Here is a 21,409-nt window from a genome sequence, read left to right as displayed (position 1 = left end):
AATGAGATGTATTACATAAATGCCTGATATGCAGTTTATGCAGCTTGGCTCGAAGAAATAGAGACGAACTCACAGAGTCACGTAAAATAATAATATGCTCATCGTCTCATGAAGGCGGAGTCAAGTAGGCTAAAATAATCCATCAAGTCCTCTCCCAATAAAGACGTAACTTTGCATTAATTAAATAATACAGCCATGAATGAGCGCATGCTGGAAATAAAAACGCTAAATTTACTTCTCTCTCTGTTGTATATTTGCTCATCATTAGTCTCGTGAAGCCGCTTTCATATTGTTGTTCACTCATCGCGTTGATGTCCAAAGTGAAATGAAACAGTTGAGAGAAAAACAGATGCGTGCCACTCTTAAAGCGGCTACTAAACATGCTGCCGCTTGTCATTAATTGTCATTATTTACTCAGTCATGTTGTACCAAACATGTATTAATTTTTATTTAGTCTTGTGCTGAACACAAAAGAAGATATTTTGAAGAATGTGGGTAACCAAACAGTTGCTGGTCCCCACTGACTTTAATAGTAGGAAAAAAATATATGAAAGTCACTGGGGACCAGCAACTGTTTAGTTTCCCACATTCTTCAAAATAACGTTTTATGTTCAACAGAAGAAAGAAACCCGTTCAGGTTTAAAACAACTTGAGAGTGAGTAAATTATGACACAATTTTCATTTTTGGGTTAACTATTCCTTTAATCTTAATAAAAAAAAACGCAAAGAGAAAAATAACTCACTCCTCTTGACTGAAGAACTTTAATACAGTTACTAAAGTTCAGGAGTAATAAAATAACTTGAAATTTTCAACAACTTTTCACTTCATATCTTTTTGCACCAAATAGTATCGATAACAGTATCGATAAGTACCGGTATCGATAAGCGGTATCAGTATCGATGAAATGTAAACGATACCCATCCCTAGCTGTTACCAATCAATATCAAGAGGAAGTGGCATTTAGATGCGTTTACACAGACTGAATGAAGCTCAGAGGTGACCTGAATGCATTTACATTGCAGAATTACTGCATAAATAATGGTGATACTACCGTATTGACCCGAATATAAGACGATGTTTTTTTCTTGGAAATACATCTGAAAAAACACGGTCGTCTTATATTCAGGGTCTAGACTTTGACATGTCAATAATACACCCACAACAATAGGTGGCGCCAAATACGCATAAAACGAGTGTGCCATGAAATAGGTAATGTAATCAAGCGGCAACCTCCCTCCCGCTCGCTCTCCTGAAGCCAACAAGGAAGTGACTTAAACTGTAATTCATCAACTGGCCGCTAGAGGCTGGCTGCAAAAGGGAGACAATCCCATAGACTCCCCATGTTAAAATGCCCAAATTTAAAGCAGAAAAAAACATGTTTACAGCCTGGTTCAAACAAAATATTTTGGTCTATATAGCTAATTTTGCCCTTCATGACAACTGTGAGGGGGGTGAATTTTTTAATAACTCATCCGTTTAAATTATATTAAGCCTTAAAGTTCTGCATAATTAAGGGCGTGGCCGCTTGAGTGACAGGTGGATTGCTGCTGCTGACACTGCTGTCGAGCTAGGTGGGCGTGGTTTAATCCTTCTATTAGATGGATAGTTTTTAAAAAGCCTTTTTCCAAAAGGTACATCTGGAAAAAGGGGGGACGTCTTATAATCAGGGTCGTCTTATATTCGGGCCAATACGGTAATGTTTTTACATTTTTTTGAATATACAAATATAAAGTGTTGGTGAAAATGCAATGATACATAAAAATAAACCGCCAGTGGGTGGCAGCTGGTGAAGACTCTTTTAATGAGTAAGTAATTGAGTAATTTATTCAACCAATTCATTAAAATGACTGATTCATTCAAGAATGACGCAAAAGACAAGCAAATCACTGAACTGTTGACTCACTCAATTTGTTCAAAAACGCTAAATCGGTAACAAAACGTCGCTGTGGATTGCTTGGAGATGCACGGCTGTTCTGCTGTGATCTTTTATTTGAACTATTCTTATCGGTTAGTATTTTCTAAAATATACATTTCTTTAACTACTTGTTAAATGAGCTGTTGTATAAAATCAATGTCATTTGCAATCGAGCTGATGTTTGGGAAAACGAGGAGAAATTCTCTTTCACTTGCCCTCTTCAAAAAATCCACTTGTCCCGGACACGCGGACATATGTTAAAGGAACACTCCACTATTTTTGAAAATAGGTTCATTTTCCAACTCCGCTAGAGTTAAACAGTTGAGTTTTACCATTTTCAAATCCATTCAGCCGATCTCTGGGTCTGGCGGTAGCACTTTTAGCTGTAGCTTAGCATAGATCATTGAATCTGATTAGACCGTTAGCATCTCGCTCAAAAATGACCAAAGAGTTGCTATATTTTTCCTATTTAAAACTTGACTCTTCTGTAGTTACATCGTGTACTAAGACCGAAGGAAAATGAAAAGTTGCGATTTTCTAGGCCGATATGGCTAGGAGCTATACTCTCATTCTGGCGTAATAATCAAGGAACTTTGCTGCCGTACCATGGGTGCAGCAGGCGCAATGATATTACGCAGCGCCTGAAAATAGGCTAACTACCGTCAGCATAACCAACTACACAAACTTAGTGCCGGTCACATTGGAAGTTACCTAGCTGGGGACTATTTTCAGGCGCTGCGTAATATCATTGCTCTAGGGGAGTTGAAAAATGAGCCTATTTTCAAAAATAGTGGAGTGTTTCTTTAAAGTCAAGTATCTCAAGATCTGGTCAAGATCTGGCTATTTGTGGTCCTGCTGAGTTGGTTTGAAGTTGTTATTTTAGTGGGTCGCACCTTTACTCTTTAATATTGTATTGCAGAAGGTTGTTCAGATGGCTGGCCTGGATATCCGAAGAGGTACCTGGATGTGGTGGGTAGGACAGAAAGGGATGTGGCTATAGCATTGGGAAGGAAAGAAGAAGAGTGTCACCAAGTGTCACCAAGAGGGTTGAAAGTCAATGTTGATAAAACAAAAGTGATGAAAACTACCAGACACCCGGAAGGAAGGAGAGCGGGTGAACAGGGTGAACATGAATATGAGGTAGTACAGAACTTTGTGTATCTGGGGTCCTCTGTTAGTGCTGAGTGCTCTGAGTGCTCAAGAGAAGAATAACTGCTGGGAATAGGAGCTACTTTGCCCTCAGTAGCCTTTTTAAAAGCCGTAGTCTCTCATGGTCCACCAAACTCCCTTATTAGACCTGTAGTCTCATATGGGAGTGAGACCTGGGTCCTTACACAAAAGTCCGCAGACATGTTGGATATGTTCGAGCGGAAAGTACTAAGGAGAATATTTGGACCTGTGAATGAGGGTGGACAGTGGAAGATGAGAAGGAAAGAGGAGCTGAGAGCACTGTATCAGGAGGCATCACTATCAACATTTGTTAGACTTCAGCATCTCCGATGGCATGGGCACCTTCGAAGGATGGGAGAGGAACGACTGGCACAGAGAGTATTCGGGGCATAGCCTTTCGGTACTAGGCCAAGGGGAAGGCCTAGAAACCGATGGGCTGATGCAGTGAGAAGGGATATGAGAAGCGTAGGGTTGCGGCCCAATTTCGAGCAGCAAGCATGGAAGAGGATGGTTGTAGAGGCCAGGGACCACTGGGTCCGTAGCGCCAGATGGTAAGGGAAGGTATTTTAGAGGGTATTCATTTAGTGTTATGTGCTCTCAATTGTAGGCAAAGAAGTATGCCATGGAACAAAGCATCAAGAGCGTCCTGGTCAAGCAGACCCTCGCACATCAGCAGCAACAGCTTAGCAACCTACAGGTAAAACTGCACAAGAACATGGGATAGATACAGTATTATTAAACTTTTATTATGCCGAATATATGCTGATGTCACTCACAGCTAAGCCCAATTACATAGTAGTTCTGTAACTGTACATTGCTTTTTTTGTTTTTTTCAGACTTCTGAAAAAATATAGTGAAGCTATTTTAACATTTATTTTATAGTTATGAGGGAAAGATTTAGTTAGAAAGTGATTGTTGAAAAAAAAAAAAAACACCACAGTGTTATTAGTGTATACACAATCTATTCATGATTGTAATTATGTGTCATAATGAGTAATATGTTGTCTCAATGACCCTTTCTACCCTCATCTGACAACTTCCAACCGTGGTACAAAAAAGCTGCACAACAGTGATAGGCTTACCAAGTTGGTTTATTTTTCCTGACAGCTCCCTAATTCCCTTCAGATGGCCTCATTGACGATGGGCTTTGGAGATCCCCTCTCACCACTACAGTCTGTAAGTCCAACACAGTTTCTTCCAATAATCTCATTAACCTTCATTGACTTCCCTCCTTTTATTGGCATACATGTGTTTGTTCAGTACACATGTCTGTAATGGGGAGGAGGTAAAGAAAAGCCAGTGCTATGTCTTCGGTGCCAGCATGTTTATTGTCTGCTGGTTCTATCCTCAATCACTGGAACAAGCCTATGAATGATGAACGCTATGGATGATGAATATATGCCTGGCATGGCCCCATCTGATCAACTGAATTGCCCATTGCAGGTTGCAGCACAGAGGCAACGGGCACTAGCCATAATGTGCCGTGTTTATGTTGGGTCCATTTACTACGAGCTAGGAGAAGACACCATCAGACAGGCCTTTGCCCCTTTTGGTCCCATTAAGAGCATTGACATGTCCTGGGACTCTGTTACATTAAAACACAAGGTCAGAAGGTCTTTTTTTTTTTTTTTACCATTTTGTGTTTTTCTTTCTTTGTTTTTTAACTTACATTAAGCTACTCTTTCTGCAGGTTTTTGCATTTGTAGAATATGAAGTACCAGAAGCAGCACAGCTCGCTTTAGAACAGATGAACTCTGTTATGTTGGGCGGTAGAAACATTAAAGTGAGTACTTTGTAAGTGTACTTGTGATATTTGTTTTTCTAAATCTTTCATATTCAATAATGTCTGATCTCTTATTTCAACACTTGTAGGTGGGGCGACCAAGCAACATTGGTCAGGCTCAACCCATCATAGACCAGCTAGCCGAAGAAGCGCGCGCCTTCAACCGGATTTACGTGGCATCCGTGCATCCCGATTTGTCAGATGACGACATCAAGAGTGTGTTTGAGGCTTTCGGAAGAATCAAGTCATGCACCCTGGCGCGGGACCCCACGACGGGAAAGCACAAAGGCTATGGCTTCATAGGTAAGCGGGCAGCTGCTACACCCATTCGGTTGCATATAAATGTATCTGACTGAGAGCAGTCAGTCATGGTAGAATGCTGTTCTCTACATGTCTCACAGGGGATAGAGAAGGGTGGGGGCAGGTTCCTCACATGCTTTCATAGTAAGTTTTTATTTCTGTTGTCGTTGTTTTCTTAGGCTCTGTTACGGACTTTTGTGCCATAAGTGCCCACTGGTAATTACACAGTAACTGTCTCAGAGCTCTGGTAGATTAATGCTGAGTCTTCTTAGAAGCTGTTGAGTCTTAGTCCTTCTTGTTTCCCCTGTAGAATATGATAAGGCCCAGTCTGCACAGGATGCCGTGTCCTCCATGAACCTTTTCGACTTGGGCGGCCAGTACCTGCGAGTGGGCAAAGCAGTCACACCCCCCATGCCCCTTCTGACGCCAGCGACGCCGGGCGGCCTTCCTCCCGCTGCTGCCGTAGCGGCTGCGGCCGCCACCGCCAAAATCACAGCACAGGTGAGCATTTACACACCTTGATTATCTATTGTTAGTCAGGGAGAGAGAGAGTGTGTGTGTGTGTGTGTGAGCAGCTGCTTCCTTTGGCATTTAAAAGCCTTCCTTTGTAAAGTAAGGCAGCGTGATTTTTAATTCGCTTAGCAGGCTAGAGCAGACACTTGGTGCTGTATGTGAGGGCTTGAGTCAGCTTAGGCATTGACTGGCATGAAGACTCAGTTATGACACAGCATTTTTGAGACAGAGCTTTTACATGCAGAAAGATAACATAGCGTGTAAACTCCAAAAACAGATGGCATGGAATCTGTCCCAGCCGGAGAATCGGACAGAAGACTTCCTCAACTGTCTGGTAAATCCTTCAGGAAATTCTGTTCAAAGCACGCTGGTGCCTTTTTGTTTTGTGTAGAATATGAGTGTGGGGAGAGTCTTGTCTTCAGGACTTCCCAGTTACAGTGATGCTCATTGCTCTAAAGTGTGCTAGGTAGAGAATGTTTACTAGACTGGCCATATATTTGAAAGCTGAGCAGTTTTAGTTGCAGGTGACTTTAAGTAGCACCTCTGACAACATTTTTCAGCTACATTATGCCTCATATCTGTAATTTGGGTTTTGGCCCACAAAATTATGAATATATAAATCTGGATGTCCGCTTAAACTTAAGGCTTTTCATGATAGTTCTTTGTTAATGGGTGTGCCTTTACTATTTTAATTCCGAGATACCTTTTTGGCATTTTCTATTGTGGTTTACTTCTATTTTAGTGAATTTTATTGAATCTATGCTACAGCATAGATCATGCTAAAATTGCCATATTATATGCTACTAAATATATATTGTAAATTTGTATGATCAGTGATGTAATTGTCCTGTGTTTTCTCATGCTTGTAATACATAGTTTAAATTATATGTTAAGCAGATAAACGCATAATTTTATAACTTATGCAGCGGTGTCTAAATTAATGTATAGTTAATCATTTATAAAGATTTCTAATGATACGTTTAGCTTGTTTTGTCATATGTTCTTGACCTTTATATCAGGTCTTGGGCCTAGTTGCATGAAATGCCTGAATGTTTAGATGCGCAAACACTATCAGAGTGGACACTTGACTGATGTGTTTGTCAAGCAGCTCTCCATTTCTTTTAGCTGTTAGCTTTTTGGCTGTTTTTTTAATGCATACATTACTGTTCAAAGGTTTTTGTAAGATTTTAACATGCATGCAGCCTTGGTGATCATAAATACTTTATAATAATTTATTTATATAATATAATTTTTATATATTATATAATATAATTTGTAATCTAAAATTTGCTATTTAAAATAGGGATGCACTGAAATGAAAATTCTTGGCCAAAGCTGAACAAAATGAAACACTGGGTCAAAGGCCGAATACCAAACACGTTTTTTTTGCTTCTTTTATTTTTTTTCCCTCCCGTATATTTTGCCTTTTTTTTCACCATTGCATAAATTAAATAGCCAATATGTGCTTTTTACTGTTTTGTCTAGCTTTTCATAGAAAAAATCAGTAACAAAACAATTTAAAAATATTTACTTCGTTAACACTGAACATTTTTTAACATTCTAGCAGACATTATACCAACAAAGCACAATTTAACTTAAAATTAATAAGTTAGTAAAATGTAATTTTTTGCCCATTATTGAGACCCCTTTCTTGAATCAGTTATGTATTTTTTACTGTAAAAATAAATGCAGCCTTGCTGAGCAAAAGAGAATTCTTTTAAAACATTAGAGATTTTACAGATCCCAATTTGAACACTGTGAGTGTTATAATGTATTAATAGAGCTGTTGTAATTATTATTATTGTCTTTTCTTATTTTATTTTAGAAATGCATAAAAATGTTACTGAGCAGCTGACGAGTTTCAGTGTAGATTTAGACTTTGAACCCTGGCTAACAAGCAGATATAGCCGCGAGCTCGTGCAGCACTGTCAGAATACATGCAATTCATGTGTGTATTAGAAAACAATGTTCTGCAGTTTATTTACTAGTTGGTTAAGGCCATTTCGTGGTTTCAATCATCATACAGTAACCAGCAACAACCACTCTTCCTCTTCTCATGGAAGACATGCAATGCAGCCCTAAACAAGTCTCTCGCTGTTGGTGCTTGTAATGATTTTTGCGTCTTTCTCAGACACTTTTAAATGCTTTCACACTGCCGATATGTTAGCTGCATTAGTGCACACCTCTATTTGATCGCGTCACGTCATTGTTCGGTACAATTTATTTGGTCTTTTCGTTTATTCAATTAACAATTTCGGTTGCCGAACATTCGGTGCATTCCTAATTTAAAATCTTTTTTCTCTTAATCTATTTTAAAATCAAATTAATTTCTGTGTCTTGGCAATGCTGAATTTTTAGCAGCCGTTACTTTAGTCTTCATTGTCACATGATCCTTCAGAAATCAATTATTAATTATAAACCAAATATTATCAATGTTGAAAACAGCTGCTTAATATTTTTGTTTAAACAATGATACATTCTTTTCAGGATTCTTTGATGAATATAAAGTTTAAATTTATATCAAATTTAGGGTTTTATTTTGCTTAAAAGGCCTAACTTGTATTGGTGTAGTTTGCTGATTTTCGTCTATTAACACTCTTTAGAGTTTGAAGCCTTCTAGGTTTTCTGTATAGACTAATGAACAAAATCCAACTTTGCTTCAGAAATCAATTTTTTAAAAATGTTTTGCCATATAATTTGTATGCACAAATGGTTAAGGGACAGCTGAGCATATAGCACAAGAACCCATGTTGAGTATAATCTTTTCTGCTGTGAAGAAATTAAACAGTACGCTCAGAGACAGTATACTACAGATATTTTATTGCTTAATATTAAAAAAAATCAATTTTCTCAATAAGGGATGCACTTTGGTAAATTTTCTCAACTGACAACCGCTATTAAGATATTTAATATTAAGATTAGAATATTAAATTAGTATTAAATAAAAAATAGAATGGATGCTTGTCTGTGACCCATTAAAAATATTATATAAATATTAGTGTTGTCAAGCGATTAATCGCATCCAAAATAAAATATTTTGTTTACATAATATATGTGTGTATACTGTGTATATTTATTATGTATATATAAATACAAACACATGCATGTATATATTTAAGAAAAATGTTATGTGAGATATTAAATATATTTACAGGGCTCCAGACTCATTCTTCCTATTGGTCGCTCTTTTGTGACTAACTTTCTCAGTTGGTTGCATGAGCACATGATTTGGTCGCAATTTTTTTTGCTACAACCTGTTCTTTTTCTTCAGTATTTGTGATTTGAATTTTGTGAAAGGGAGTCCCTCTTTTGCTATGTTATAAGCCAGTCTTCGGATGCTTTCACTTTCGAATTCGCGATCTTGTTGTCACGTTTTACAAGAAAAGATAATTGTCTGATTTGCTTACATCTATACATATTTGACTTTTTGATGAATTCAAAGATGATTCTTTGTTATTCTTAATAAAAAGCACAACAATAAAACAGTAAGATACAATGACAAACTAGCTTACAAAACGTTTATTAACAAAAACGAATAAGATGAGGCATGGCATACACCACATGCTGTATACCGACTAATAAATTACAGAATGTTTAGCAAACACTGTGGAATCAAATAAAATAAATAAAGAGAGCTTCCATAGCATAATGTGAGGTAAACAGCAAAGATAACAAGCTTTTCAAAATGAGAACAAACAGAAAAGTAAAACTAAACTTGCTGTTGGTGACCAGGGCCGGATTTACCTCTTTTCATGACATAGGCATATTATTAATATAATAGGCCTAATATTACCACCCAAGCAAAACCAAACAAAAATATTTCTTAATCAGTGGAAACCGTTACAGTGTTTTCTATCGCAAAAAGCGCTTGCGTTCAGTCAATAAAAATCGAATGTAGTTCTTAATTTGTTTGAGAACTGAGAAAAACCATTAATTCCATTAATAGGCGTGGCGACGTGGCCACATAACCACTTCGGGAGTGCATTATTTCTCTAATAATTTTAACGGCCTGGAGTCACAATCACACATCAATTGTTCAGATGATTTGTTTCAAGACATTTGACATGTTTCTGTCCTGAAATCTCGTGTGTGTTGAACTAACAAATTTTTTACACACCTCATCCCAAACCTTCCATTGCAAATTCCAGAAGGCATTCCAAACAGAGGCTTGAGCCATTGATATGCAGGCTAACGCAGTTATTAATGCAGTCTAACGCAGTTATTAGAGAGGGAGCGAAAGAGAGATAGGGAGAGAGAGATTAAAGGGTTAGTTCACCAAAAAAATGAAAATTCTGTCATTAATTACTCACCCTCATGTTGTTCCAAACCCGTAAGACCTCAGTTTCTTTGGAACACAAATTAAGGTATTTTTGATGGAATCTGAGAGTTTTCGTTCAAATCAAAGCACAAACAACGTAGAAAACGTATCTGCGTGGCGCAGCTGACACAGAATAGCATACACTGTTTGCGTTCAGTGGATATTCTCCAAAATGGTGCTAGGGTGACGCGGAGGAGACGAATTGTTGAATAAAGTCGTCTTTTTTTTTTCTTTTGCGCACAAAGTATTCTCGTAGCTTCGTAATATTACGGTTGAACCCCTGATGTCACATGGATTATTTTACCGATCTCCTTGCTACGTTTCTGGACGTTGATCAGGGTAGTACCCTTGCTGTCTATGGGAGGGTCAGAGAGCTCTCAGATTCCATCAAAAATATTTAAATTTGTGTTCCGAAGATGAACGGAGGTCTTACGGGTTTAGAACGACATGATGGTGAGTAATTAATGACAGAATTTTAATTTTTGGGTGAACTATCCCTTTAAGTGCGTGTGAATACTTGTGTCTGTGCGTCTCTCAGCAGTATTCAGCAGCAGCGTCTACTAATAGCGAATCTTTAAGTTAAGCTGCTTCAAGAACCTCGCTACCGAAAAATGTGAAACTATTTTATTGATAAGAATAATAGTAGTCCAAGGCACTCGAATCTTATTCAAAAAGTTTTAAAAAGCCTTTATTTCATCATGGCTATAAGTTTTAAGAACAGGTGATCTTTTATTGATAAATTCGCAGGGCAGCCGCAGCTCTGACAACAAGTTTCTGTTCGTGTCTCCGCGTGTGTGCGCGAGTGCGTGTCTGTACTGTGAGTGAGAGAACAGAACAAAGCAAAAGAAAGAAAGCATGATTTCTGGGGGTTTTGGTTCTTTTACTGTTGTAGATATCCCATAGTAGCCTATAACAAAAATATGATATATCTCTTCATTGTGTTTGGGCCCCCCCTGGACGAGCAAGCATAGGCACGTGCCTAGAATGCCTATGCGTAAATCCGGCACTGTCAGTGACAGTGCTTGCATGTTTTTTTCCCCCCCACAAGAAAATAAACATGTTCACCTTCTCTGGTTTAAGAAGCGGTCTTCTACTTTAGCTTGAAAACCATCCTTCGTTTCCTCAATATTCACGTCATTTTTGCTGCGCGCTTGTGCTGACGCGGCGAGTATAAACCATGCTCTACTCCCCAAGCACTGCGCAGTTCAAACGAGTAGCGCGGTTACGTTATGCTTTCAGTTTCGTTTGCCATTTGTTGTTTCTCATATGCAACAGAAATGACAGCGCTTATGAGTTGAACAATGCGGTGGTCGTGCCAGTGCGACCGCGCACAAAATTTAGTCGCACAGGCAGAAACAATGGTCGCAGTCTGGAGCCCTGTTTTTATTTATAATATGAAATATAAGAATATAAATGTATATACATGTAAATATTTTCATAATATATACTGTATGTGTGTGTATTTATATATACATAATAAATATTCACAGTACACATACATATAGTATGTAAACAAAACCTTACACTAAATATTTTTCACGTAAATGAACAGATTAAGATGACTTAATACGATCAATTTAGGTTTATGATGCTTTTGGGAAAGCAGCCATGGTTGACAGCTGTTAATGCACAATTACCATTTTAGATCGACAAACTGTACTGTATAAGATTTCTATTCAAACTGAAAGCATAAATCTAGGCTAACGTTTTCAAAGCACAATGCAAAACTGTGACATTTCATTCACTGATGCTCTGCAATCAGCAGCTTACTTGCCGGCAACCCGCCAAAATAAAAGCTTGCTGATTTTAAGTTTGAAAATTAAAAATTCAAATATGAAAATTAAAAATTTAAATAAAAAATAATAATTAAGGTTCAAATTAAAATAATAATAAAAATATTAGTATTTTATTTTTAAGTTTACTATAAAATAATTGTATTTGTATATCGATTCACTACAGGAGGCCTTTGTTCACCCCCCGGAGCCGTGTGAGACACTTTTTTTTATGGAAAGGTGCTTTTTATTTCACCGAAGAAATAAAACCGAAGCACTGTAACACCCGCTGAGTGCAACGATAGAGCTTGAAAGATCAAAGACGATTTTTAATATAACTCCGACTGGATTCGTCTGAAAGAAGAAAGTCGTATACACCTAGGATGCCTCGGGGGTGAGTAAAAAACAGCCTTATTTTCATTTTTGGGTGAACTAACCCTTTAATACTCCCTTTTTATTTTAAAATAAAATAGTATTATCACACTTTATTATTTAGTTTATTTTATTTTAAAAAACTAAAAGTGCAATAATATTATCACTATTATTAATTTATTTTGTTATAGTTATATTTGATGGGTCACACCATGTGCCGCTGTGTGAGGACCAAACAAAATCTCCAGGTTCTCATATGCGAACCAGGCTGAAATACTTGTGTACCCCCGAATATAATGGAACTTTGTGAGATCACGATAAACTAAGATGAGTGACAGCATTTTAGTGATAAGGGGAGTGCTCTTTGCATGCTTTTTAGGCTAAAGTCCGTTCAAAATTTGAATAACTCCTGGATGCACTCTTTGATAACCATATCCAATACTGCCACTTCCCATGGTTTCATTTACTACTTCAGTTAAAGGGATAGTTCACCCAAAAATGAAAATTTGATGTTTATCTGCCTACCCCCAGGGCATCCAAGATGTAGGTGACTTTGTTTCTTCAGTAAAACACAAACGAAGATTTTTAACTCAAACCGTTGCAGTCTGTCAGTCATATAATGGAAGTGGATGGGAATCACGGCTTTGAGAGTAAAAAAAACATACACAAACAAAACCAAATTAAACCCTGTGGCTCATGACGATACATTGATGTGTAAAGATACGAAACGATCGCTCTGTGCAAGAAACTGAACAGATTTATATCATTTTTTACCTCTTATACACCGTAATGTCCAACATCCGGCACGTGATGAATGTACGTGCTCTGGCATAGTAGACATTAGGGCTGTCAAAATGGCTGAAAAACTAAATTCAAATTTTGATTGTTCTCTTTTTCTGCAGTATTTTGAATGAACAACGTAGCAGCGCCTCATCTAGTGGCTTCAACTGGATAGGCTAACAAAAACATTACATTGTCGTCGCATTTCATGCGCCACTGATAAAAGGCTGCCTGGGGCACACTTAAAATTCGAATGCAACGTTTTTGCATTCGAATGTGGATTTTTATTTTAAATTCGATGAAAATTCGAATTTTTTTTTGACAGCCCTAGTAGACATAGATATATATATACGTAGATGCCTCATTAGTGACTGTTTCTATGGGCCGCGGGAATCTACTTATATTTATCTATGTCTACTATGCCAGAGCACGTACACACGTCACGCGCCGGATGTTGGAAGTCACCTACATCTTGGATGCCCTGGGGGTAAGCAGATAAACATAACATTTTAATTTTTGGGTGAACTATTCCTTTAATTAAGTGAAAGTGGAGCCAGGTACTTGCTTAACTTGAGGTAACATATGTATATAATATTTTTCTTTAACCATGTCGCAAACTTAAGAAAAAAAAAACGTTTACATTGTTTAACTGAATGTATTAATTGGTCAAAATTCTTATATTTGGTTAACAGTTAAACGGTCAATAGCCCATAAGCTCAAACTTCCCATTTTTATGCAGCTGGCCCAAGGCTTGTCTGTGTGCGAAGGTCTGTCTGTCTCATGTCCTGTCCCGTGACATGCTTGTCCACTCTTGTTGGTGTTATGTGTGCTTTTAACGGGCGCTGTCCAGGCGGTGTTCCTATATGTCCCACTCTGTTCTTCCAGGAAGCAGTAGCGGGAGCATCTATTCTGGGGGCGATGACCGCGGGGACGGGCCTGAACCTGCCTCAGCTCCCACAGGCCGTCATGGCAGCTCAGTCCCCAGGGGTCATTACAGGTAGGTGCATTCAGAAGTGGTTTGTGTCATCATTACTATTTTGTCATTACTGTGGCCCTCTATTACAAAGTGTTTTCACTGGTGTGCCTTAATCGTGTTGTATGTCTTCAGTATTTTTGTTCTGCATGTGGTTGACTTGTGTTGTGTAAGAGTGGGGCCCTTCACTTGGGTGTAATTTGCATGAATGATAGCATTTCATGTATTGTTTTTGAAAACAGGATTGTTAGGAACATGTACAGGAGTCCGACTGAAAGATAATTACAAACACATGCCTTATTTTTATTTTAAAGCCCTTATTTGGCAGGCATGTCCTCCCACACATTACTTAGGGCTACACCGTGTAGGTCAGATCACTAATTTTAAGTGGTTGTACTCAGACCTGTCTGTTTTACTTCTAAACACTGTCCATGATCTCCCATTTCCACATTAGCTTAAATGTGCATAATCTCTCTCTCCCTCAGGTTTCTGTTGTCCTACACAGTACTCAGTTTTACGTGGCCTGTCGTGGGACGTGTCCACTAATAGATTTCTCTTTTATTTTCTCTTCTCTCCTTGTCTCTCTCTCTCTCTTTTTCCTTTTTTCTCTCCTTTCTTCCCCTCCCTGTCTTTATTCTCCACATTCGCCATGACCCTTCCCCATTTTGACCCATACAATGTATTGTTGGCTATTGCTACAAATATAGTCATGCGACTTGAGACTTTTGTGGTCCAGGGTCACAAATATGATCCAGTCATTACAGTTAGCATCTCACTGGAGGGGAAGATTATCGGTAAAGCACTTGAATGTTAATTTTCCATATTGTTAATTCTGAAGACAGCATCGTTGTAGATCAGTGGTTCGAAAAATACTTGACTGACTTCATCCCAATCATTGTATTTGTGTAAAAAATAAAGAAACATGGGTTTGAAACATGTTACCCTAAATGACAGCTTTTTCCTAAACTGTGCTTCAGATTTTTGTTAGGGAACAGTTCTTAAAGGTCCCATATTGTCAAAATGAAATTTCCTGGCTTTTTTCATGATAACTGAGGTCTAGGTGCTAGCCTGCTTAAAGTTCTAGCTATTTTTCACGAACCGTTGTGACTTCCGTAAAAAGTTGACGTCAGAACTACACAGTCACCACCTTCAGTCACCGCCCACAAGTCCCAGTCTCCTTTAGCCAAAACCCCCAGACAACATCAATGCTCGTTTTTATCGAGTTTAACCACAGCTGTCGTCGGTTTTTTGTCTGGCAGTGGCAGCAGATATGCGATCAAATTTCTAATTAGAGGCTGTATTACGTCGATGTTCTGTCACCCAACATCACAACAAGATGATATTTTACGCTCCTTATGTAGCAGAATCTGCACTGGTTTGAATGGGCTGTTCTCAGCAGAGCTCCTGAGAAAGGAGCTGTAAAAATATATTGAGATGGTTTTTGGTACTTATACCGCAAATATATATTCTTCAGGACATCAAAACCTAAAATAAAACTCCAGAAAGGTGTAAAATATGGGACCTTTAAGGCTGTAGAGTCTGGTAAAAAGCCTATTTCGCTCGCATAGAGAGGGATTTTATAGGTGTCTAGCAGAAATTCATGTGTCAGACCACAGTTAATATACTGACTCCTGTGTTTCTGTGCAGGAGTGACACCAGCGCGGCCCACGCTCCCTGTTGTGCCCCAGGTGGGCCTTGTGAACCCGGTGTTGGCCTCTCCGCCGTCACTGTCAGCTGCTGTGGCTGCAGCACAAGAGGCGAAGAAGGAAAAAGAAGAGGAAGAATCCGCGCAAGACAGCACGGGTCAGGAGATGCTCAGTGAACAGGAGCACATGAGCATCTCTGGCAGCAGCGCCAGACATATGGTCATGCAGAAACTGTTGAGGAAACAAGAGGTTAGTTCTCAATTAAGTAAAATACCTGGGTTCTCAGGGCTCTACACCTAAGAGCACAGTCAAAAATTTAGGAGCACCTCCTAATCAATGACAGAAATTAACCTTACCATTATGAGGCGTTGACTCCTTAAAGTGATTTGTAGGGTCTTTTTTTTAACCTTTATAAAGGCATTTTTTCTAACCTTTTGTAAATGTCCTTTTTTGTTAAACCTTTTCAAAATGCGTAATTAAAACTGTTTAATGAGGCTCAGAGGAGGAATGAATGCATTTAAGTTCATAATAACAATGTTATGAAATTGTTTTACATATAAAGTTTTGCATATAGAAATATGAAATGATTTAACTGAAATGATACTTTAATGAAATTACAGTAAAACCGCCAGTAGGTGGCAGCAAGTCATTGTCTTTTACTAAATCATTCATGTGATCGATTAGTTCAAACAGCTGAATCATTCAGGAACAGTGTAAGTGACTTTATGAATGGGTCATTGAATCTTTGTCCTACTAGATAGTCACTTATCTCAGTTCATCGTAATCTCACAAACGTCTGTTATAATTAGTGAAGTTGTCTACACTGCGCAATGAATATCTTTTTTTACACAGTGTCCACACTCACTTTGTTGTAATGAGAGGATTCGCAAGCTTAAAGAGCTCGACACTGAACAGAAATTCTGGTGTTTTGGGTGCTGAGTGGATTCTGACTAACCTAAACACCTCTGATTGGCCATTGCGTTCAAGAAATCAACAGATATATCTGTGATTGGCTACATTGCTCTAGGGCTGGGCGATATGACAATATTATCGTATATCGACGATGTCTCCTAAGTATCGCAATGTCGATGTCAACAGTCAGGTAACAGACGATTATCGACATTATCGGAAAAAAATGACAAATGATAAACCTAGTAAGTTGCAAAAAAAAAAATTTCATAGCCCCATAGTCATCATACAGGCCTTTTTGCATGCAAGAATGAAATAATTTAGTAGGAGGGTTAGGAATCAAAAAGCTATTCCAATTTTGGAAATCAGGAATCGATTTACTTGTTTTAAAATTAAATTTCGATTCTGCTTCTCGATTCCTCTATGCGCATTTATTGCGATTTCAAAAGATTCAACTGCAAGAAGACGAAATAGAACTCGCTTCTGCACTCGCGCGCTGTTTTCTGTGCTGCTCACACACACAAAGCTGCCCCTTATATACGCGAACACTGGACTGAGCTCTCTTTCTCGCATTCTTACACATTCGAATGGACAAATACACAGAGAATTATATCAAAATATCCTATAAATACCATCGGTTATGTCTTAAGTGAACGTAAAGAGTTGAGAAAGAAAACAAGGGTGTATTGGATCCGTGCATTGACAGCAGCCGCTGCCGCCAGTCATTAATGTTAATCAAAGAACAAAAGAAAAGAAAATCCCTCACTGATCTTGACTGAATCACTTTTGTAACCTCAGTTTATATTTTATTTGCCTGTTATTCGGTGCTGACTACTGTAATGGAAACGTGAATCTGTGTGCGATTATTTTGGAGGTGCGTTCCAATATAATTTATCCTTATTTAGGGTATAGGCCTATTCTATTTTGATCTGCATTTTAATAAAAGTTAAACCGAAAAAAGACAAATAGTAGCACTGCATGTGTTTCTGAATATTTAAACAGACTGTACTGTATTAATGATGAAAAACCACAAACATGAGTTATAATTAAAAAACGCATTCTTCACAGCCTATTCATACAGCGCACATATAGTGCCCTGTTTTTACAGATTTTTTAAACAGTGCATACAGTATAATTATTTTTAATTAAGCTGAGATATAGCACTATAAATTCTTAATTCATTTGCAACAAAACTAAGTTTTGTTAGTTTATTAAATAGTTTATTTTTATTTAGTTAAAAACGGGCCAAAAGAGACCTCTGAACTAGGCTCCCAGAAAGGGAAAAAAAAAAAAACTTAATGTTTTTGCTCAAAATTCGTTTTTAATCCCTGCATGATTTTAGTCGTGCATGATAAATATCAAATAGCCTACGTTATAGCTTTGACTACAAGTTTAAAAACAACGCTACAATTGTTATAATCAAGGAAATTAAACTTACCATCATGAAATGTGTCTACACAGGCGATAATGCCAAAAAGAATATATTTTATTCATATATTAAGCATATTTTATTCAAGACATTATTATATGATACCAACATGCATTTATCATTCTTACAATCACCGCCAGAATGTCCAACTTCACCATGATGAACTTAAAATTGGGTTCTATTATTTTTCCTCAACAGTTCTCCTCACAAAACGAAATTAATTTCAAACACAAATTTGATAAGAACAGAGTGGAAATTATTAGCAACATAACAGCAAAGCTAATGTTTTCTGTTAGTTTAAGCACAAACTAAGAAAAGTAAAACCAAACTTTAATGTGGCAATAATTAAGACCAAACTGAACATGGTGTGTGTTTATGGTGCATGTCGGCAATGTTGTCTCGGCGGGGTGGGGCTTGGGTAGACGATATTATTGGATATCGATAATCGCCTTAAAAAAATTATGCGATAAGATTTTTTTGACACATCGCCCAGCCCTACATTGCTCAGCAGTGCAAAAACTTTGTAAATAGAAACTGTTGATGCTCTCCAGAGTGCAAACACAAATACACTTGTTTGGAAAGTCTGTTCCGCCATTATGCTATTATTAGTTTTAACTGAGCCCCCCGTCGAACCTGCCCTGATCAGTCACACAGGTGCTCCTAAATATTTTTTCACAGTCGCATGCGGTAATTTTGGTCAGACTGTAGAGTCCTGTTTCTATTTTAAAATGTAATTTATTCCTGTGATGACAGCTGATTTTTCAGCAGCCATTACTCCAGTTTTCAGAATCACATGATCCTTCAGAAATCATTTTAATATGCTGATTTGGTGCACAATAAATATTTATTATCAATATTGAAACCGGATGTGCTGCTTAATTTGTGGAAACGGTGAAACATTTTTCCCAGGGTTCCTTGAATTAGAAATCTTTTGAAACATTGTCTTTTGATCAATTATACTCATCTTTCAGAATAAAAGTATTAAAAGCTAAAAAGGGTCTCTTAAGCCATAAAACCCAAAGATCATGCATGATTCTACGCAGACGCTACAACTTATTTAAAAAAAAAATAACTTTTGAATGTTGTAGAGCAGTGACATTGAAACACTTTTCTGGATGCTCTTTCCACAGTCTACGGTTATGGTGCTCAGGAACATGGTTGGACCTGAGGACATAGATGACGATCTGGAAGGAGAAGTAACGGAGGAATGTGGGAAGTTTGGAGCTGTTAATAGAGTGATCATCTATCAGGAGAAGCAGGGTGAGGAGGAGGATGCTGAAGTCATTGTCAAGATCTTTGTGGAGTTTTCAGCGGCATCAGAGATGAACAAGGCCATTCAGGCACTCAACAACCGCTGGTTCGGAGGTCGCAAGGTCATCGCTGAGGTGTACGATCAGGAACGGTTTGAGAACAGTGACCTCTCTGCATAGACTGTCAAAAATACATCCTGCCCTTCATAACCTTCTCCAATCTCTCTCCATCTCTCCCGTTCCTCTTTCTCACTTACACAGAAGCAGCCGCCAGCCACTCTTCCCAGTGGTATTGGCTTCTCTTTATAACTTGTAATTATTTTTTATCGATGTTGATATTTAATATTATTAATGATCCCTTCTTGGGACAGAGGCAAGGAAAACGCTCATGAATATTTTTTTTTATTGTTGCTGTACATTAATGTGAACGACTGGATGCCCCCTCCCCTTCCCTCCTTTTTTGGGTCATTTGTTTACTTCCCATTCCATCGGTCAGATGTTCTTCAGATTCAGTTGCTTTGTCATTTTCCCCCCCTTATTGTTTAAAATATTGTCATTAGCCTGTTATGATGCTCTTGGTTTCAAATGTCCGAACAATAAAGTCTTCATATATGACACTTGTGTCTGTTTCAGTCTTTTCTCTTTATGAAATTGTATAGAAGCTTGTAGTGAAATACATTTAAACAGCAGTTGTTTTGTGATCATTGTCGTCTGTTTAGAAGAATAACGGACAGTGGAATTATGGTTAAAGTGTAGTAAAGTGAAATACGTGGTATAAATAGTGGATACAAATGCATCCATGAGTCAAGGGTAATATTTGCATATGTTGAGTTCAAATCAAACATTGAATGTTTTATCAGGGGTTACGTGTTAACTTTCCTTTTGTACTCTGAAAGCAGAAAAACAGATGGCAAACATCAAATAAACCTTAAGTTCATGTTGCATGTCCTTGAGAATCTTAGATTAGTTGTTTTTTTTATTACAGACTACTACATCACTAACGTTATATTATACAACTGCACTGATTATGCAGCCTTTCTTGGTACAGTAGTTGATCACAAAGTATGAAATATACATTTCAGAAGACGCAAAATAAGTTTGAGTAATTTCGAAGCTGTTCATGTTTTAGGCTTATTTGTCAGTTGAAAAAGAAAAGTCGTTTTTTTTTTTTTTATTGCATACAAAATTTTTCCTCATCTGGTTTAGGAAATTAATTTGATATGGTAATAGACAATCATACCTATGACACTAGGGGTGGGAATTATATTTAAATGTTTGGTGGGGAATAATACTGTTTTATACACAAGTGCAATTGCATAGAATAAATTACCAGCGTCATTAAAGGGTTTAAAAACATTCGACAAGTTTTAAAAGAGCTGTTAAGTGATGGCTTTTTGGTGATAGGGTGATTTTCTCTTACATATTTTCTGAATACTGTGATTTAGAAATGTAGTTGAGTTGGGAATATGTTTATATGTTGTTTGTACCAAAGAGTATTTGCAATGCTAGTTTTGACAGTTTTGTTTTTATGACCAAAAAAGAATTGTTGCTCTACATAAAGATGGCGTAGGCTGTAAGAAGATTGCCAAGACCCTGAAACTGAGCTGCAGCACGGTGGCCAAGACCATACAGCGGTTTAACAGGACAGGTTCCACTCAGAACAGGCCTCGCCGTGGTTAAGTCACTTTGGATAAAAGCGTCTGCTAAATGACTAAATGTAATAAAAAAAACTAATTTGTAACTATATGTCATTTTTGCACCTGTGCTATATAAACCGTTGTATTCTTTTTGTTATTAGGATTCTCTGTGATTAGTATGAGGTCCTCCTGGCCGTGATTAAAGCATATCTAAAAGCATTGTCTGGAGTCTGTCTTATTTCTGCTGCGGGTATACAGCAGGTGTGGTGGAAAAAGTTTTTAAAATATGCTATATATATATATTATCGGTGTATGACATCAAAATACCTCGAGAGCATTTTGAAAGCATAAGGAACCGTCTGTATGGTATCTTGATGTCATACACCGATCGGTCTGCACACGCAAACAAATTTAAAAACTTTTTAAAATATAAAATGTATGTTTATTTGCAACAGTTGTGCTAATAACAATAAAAAGACATTTATGCCATTAAAACAGCAACATCTGCTGACAGACACACTGCTGCTTGTCACGGGAACATCCCAGCTGAAGATAATGAGGAATTACGTCGCTCCCTTTGCCAAGTGCATTCCAAACTACTACATAATTGCCTTGTCCAAATACCCACACTTGCGGTCTTA

The 21,409-nt window shown here is 37.8% G+C and overlaps 1 protein-coding gene across 9 annotated transcripts in view; it reads left to right on the top strand.

Annotated features, from left to right (window-relative positions):
- puf60a (poly-U binding splicing factor a) overlaps positions 1-19,746 on the top strand; it is a 35,344-nt gene extending 15,598 nt beyond the window's left edge. For 5 of the 9 annotated variants that reach the window (XM_016445516.1, XM_016445518.1, XM_016445519.1 and 2 more), the window contains 10 exons: positions 3,694-3,783; positions 4,194-4,262; positions 4,530-4,691; positions 4,777-4,869; positions 4,959-5,172; positions 5,480-5,670; positions 5,960-6,016; positions 13,810-13,921; positions 15,545-15,792; positions 19,012-19,746. In XM_016445516.1, the coding sequence (XP_016301002.1) occupies positions 3,694-3,783; positions 4,194-4,262; positions 4,530-4,691; positions 4,777-4,869; positions 4,959-5,172; positions 5,480-5,670; positions 5,960-6,016; positions 13,810-13,921; positions 15,545-15,792; positions 19,012-19,311 (1,536 nt within the window). In that variant the 3' untranslated portion in view covers positions 19,312-19,746. Of the gene's footprint in view, positions 1-3,693; positions 3,784-4,145; positions 4,263-4,529; positions 4,692-4,776; positions 4,870-4,958; positions 5,173-5,479; positions 5,671-5,959; positions 6,017-13,809; positions 13,922-15,544; positions 15,793-19,011 lie in introns of those variants that run through there. The other 4 variants (XM_016445517.1, XM_016445523.1, XM_016445522.1 and 1 more) reach the window with 4 other exon arrangements.
- The last annotated feature ends 1,663 nt before the right edge of the window (positions 19,747-21,409 follow it).

Source organism: Sinocyclocheilus anshuiensis, unplaced genomic scaffold (genome assembly GCF_001515605.1).
Source record: "Sinocyclocheilus anshuiensis isolate Anshui unplaced genomic scaffold, SAMN03320099.WGS_v1.1 scaffold155, whole genome shotgun sequence".
Classification (NCBI taxonomy): Eukaryota; Metazoa; Chordata; class Actinopteri; order Cypriniformes; family Cyprinidae; genus Sinocyclocheilus; species Sinocyclocheilus anshuiensis.
Note: the sequence above shows the minus strand (reverse complement) of the source record. Positions and strands in the feature narration are given on the sequence as shown.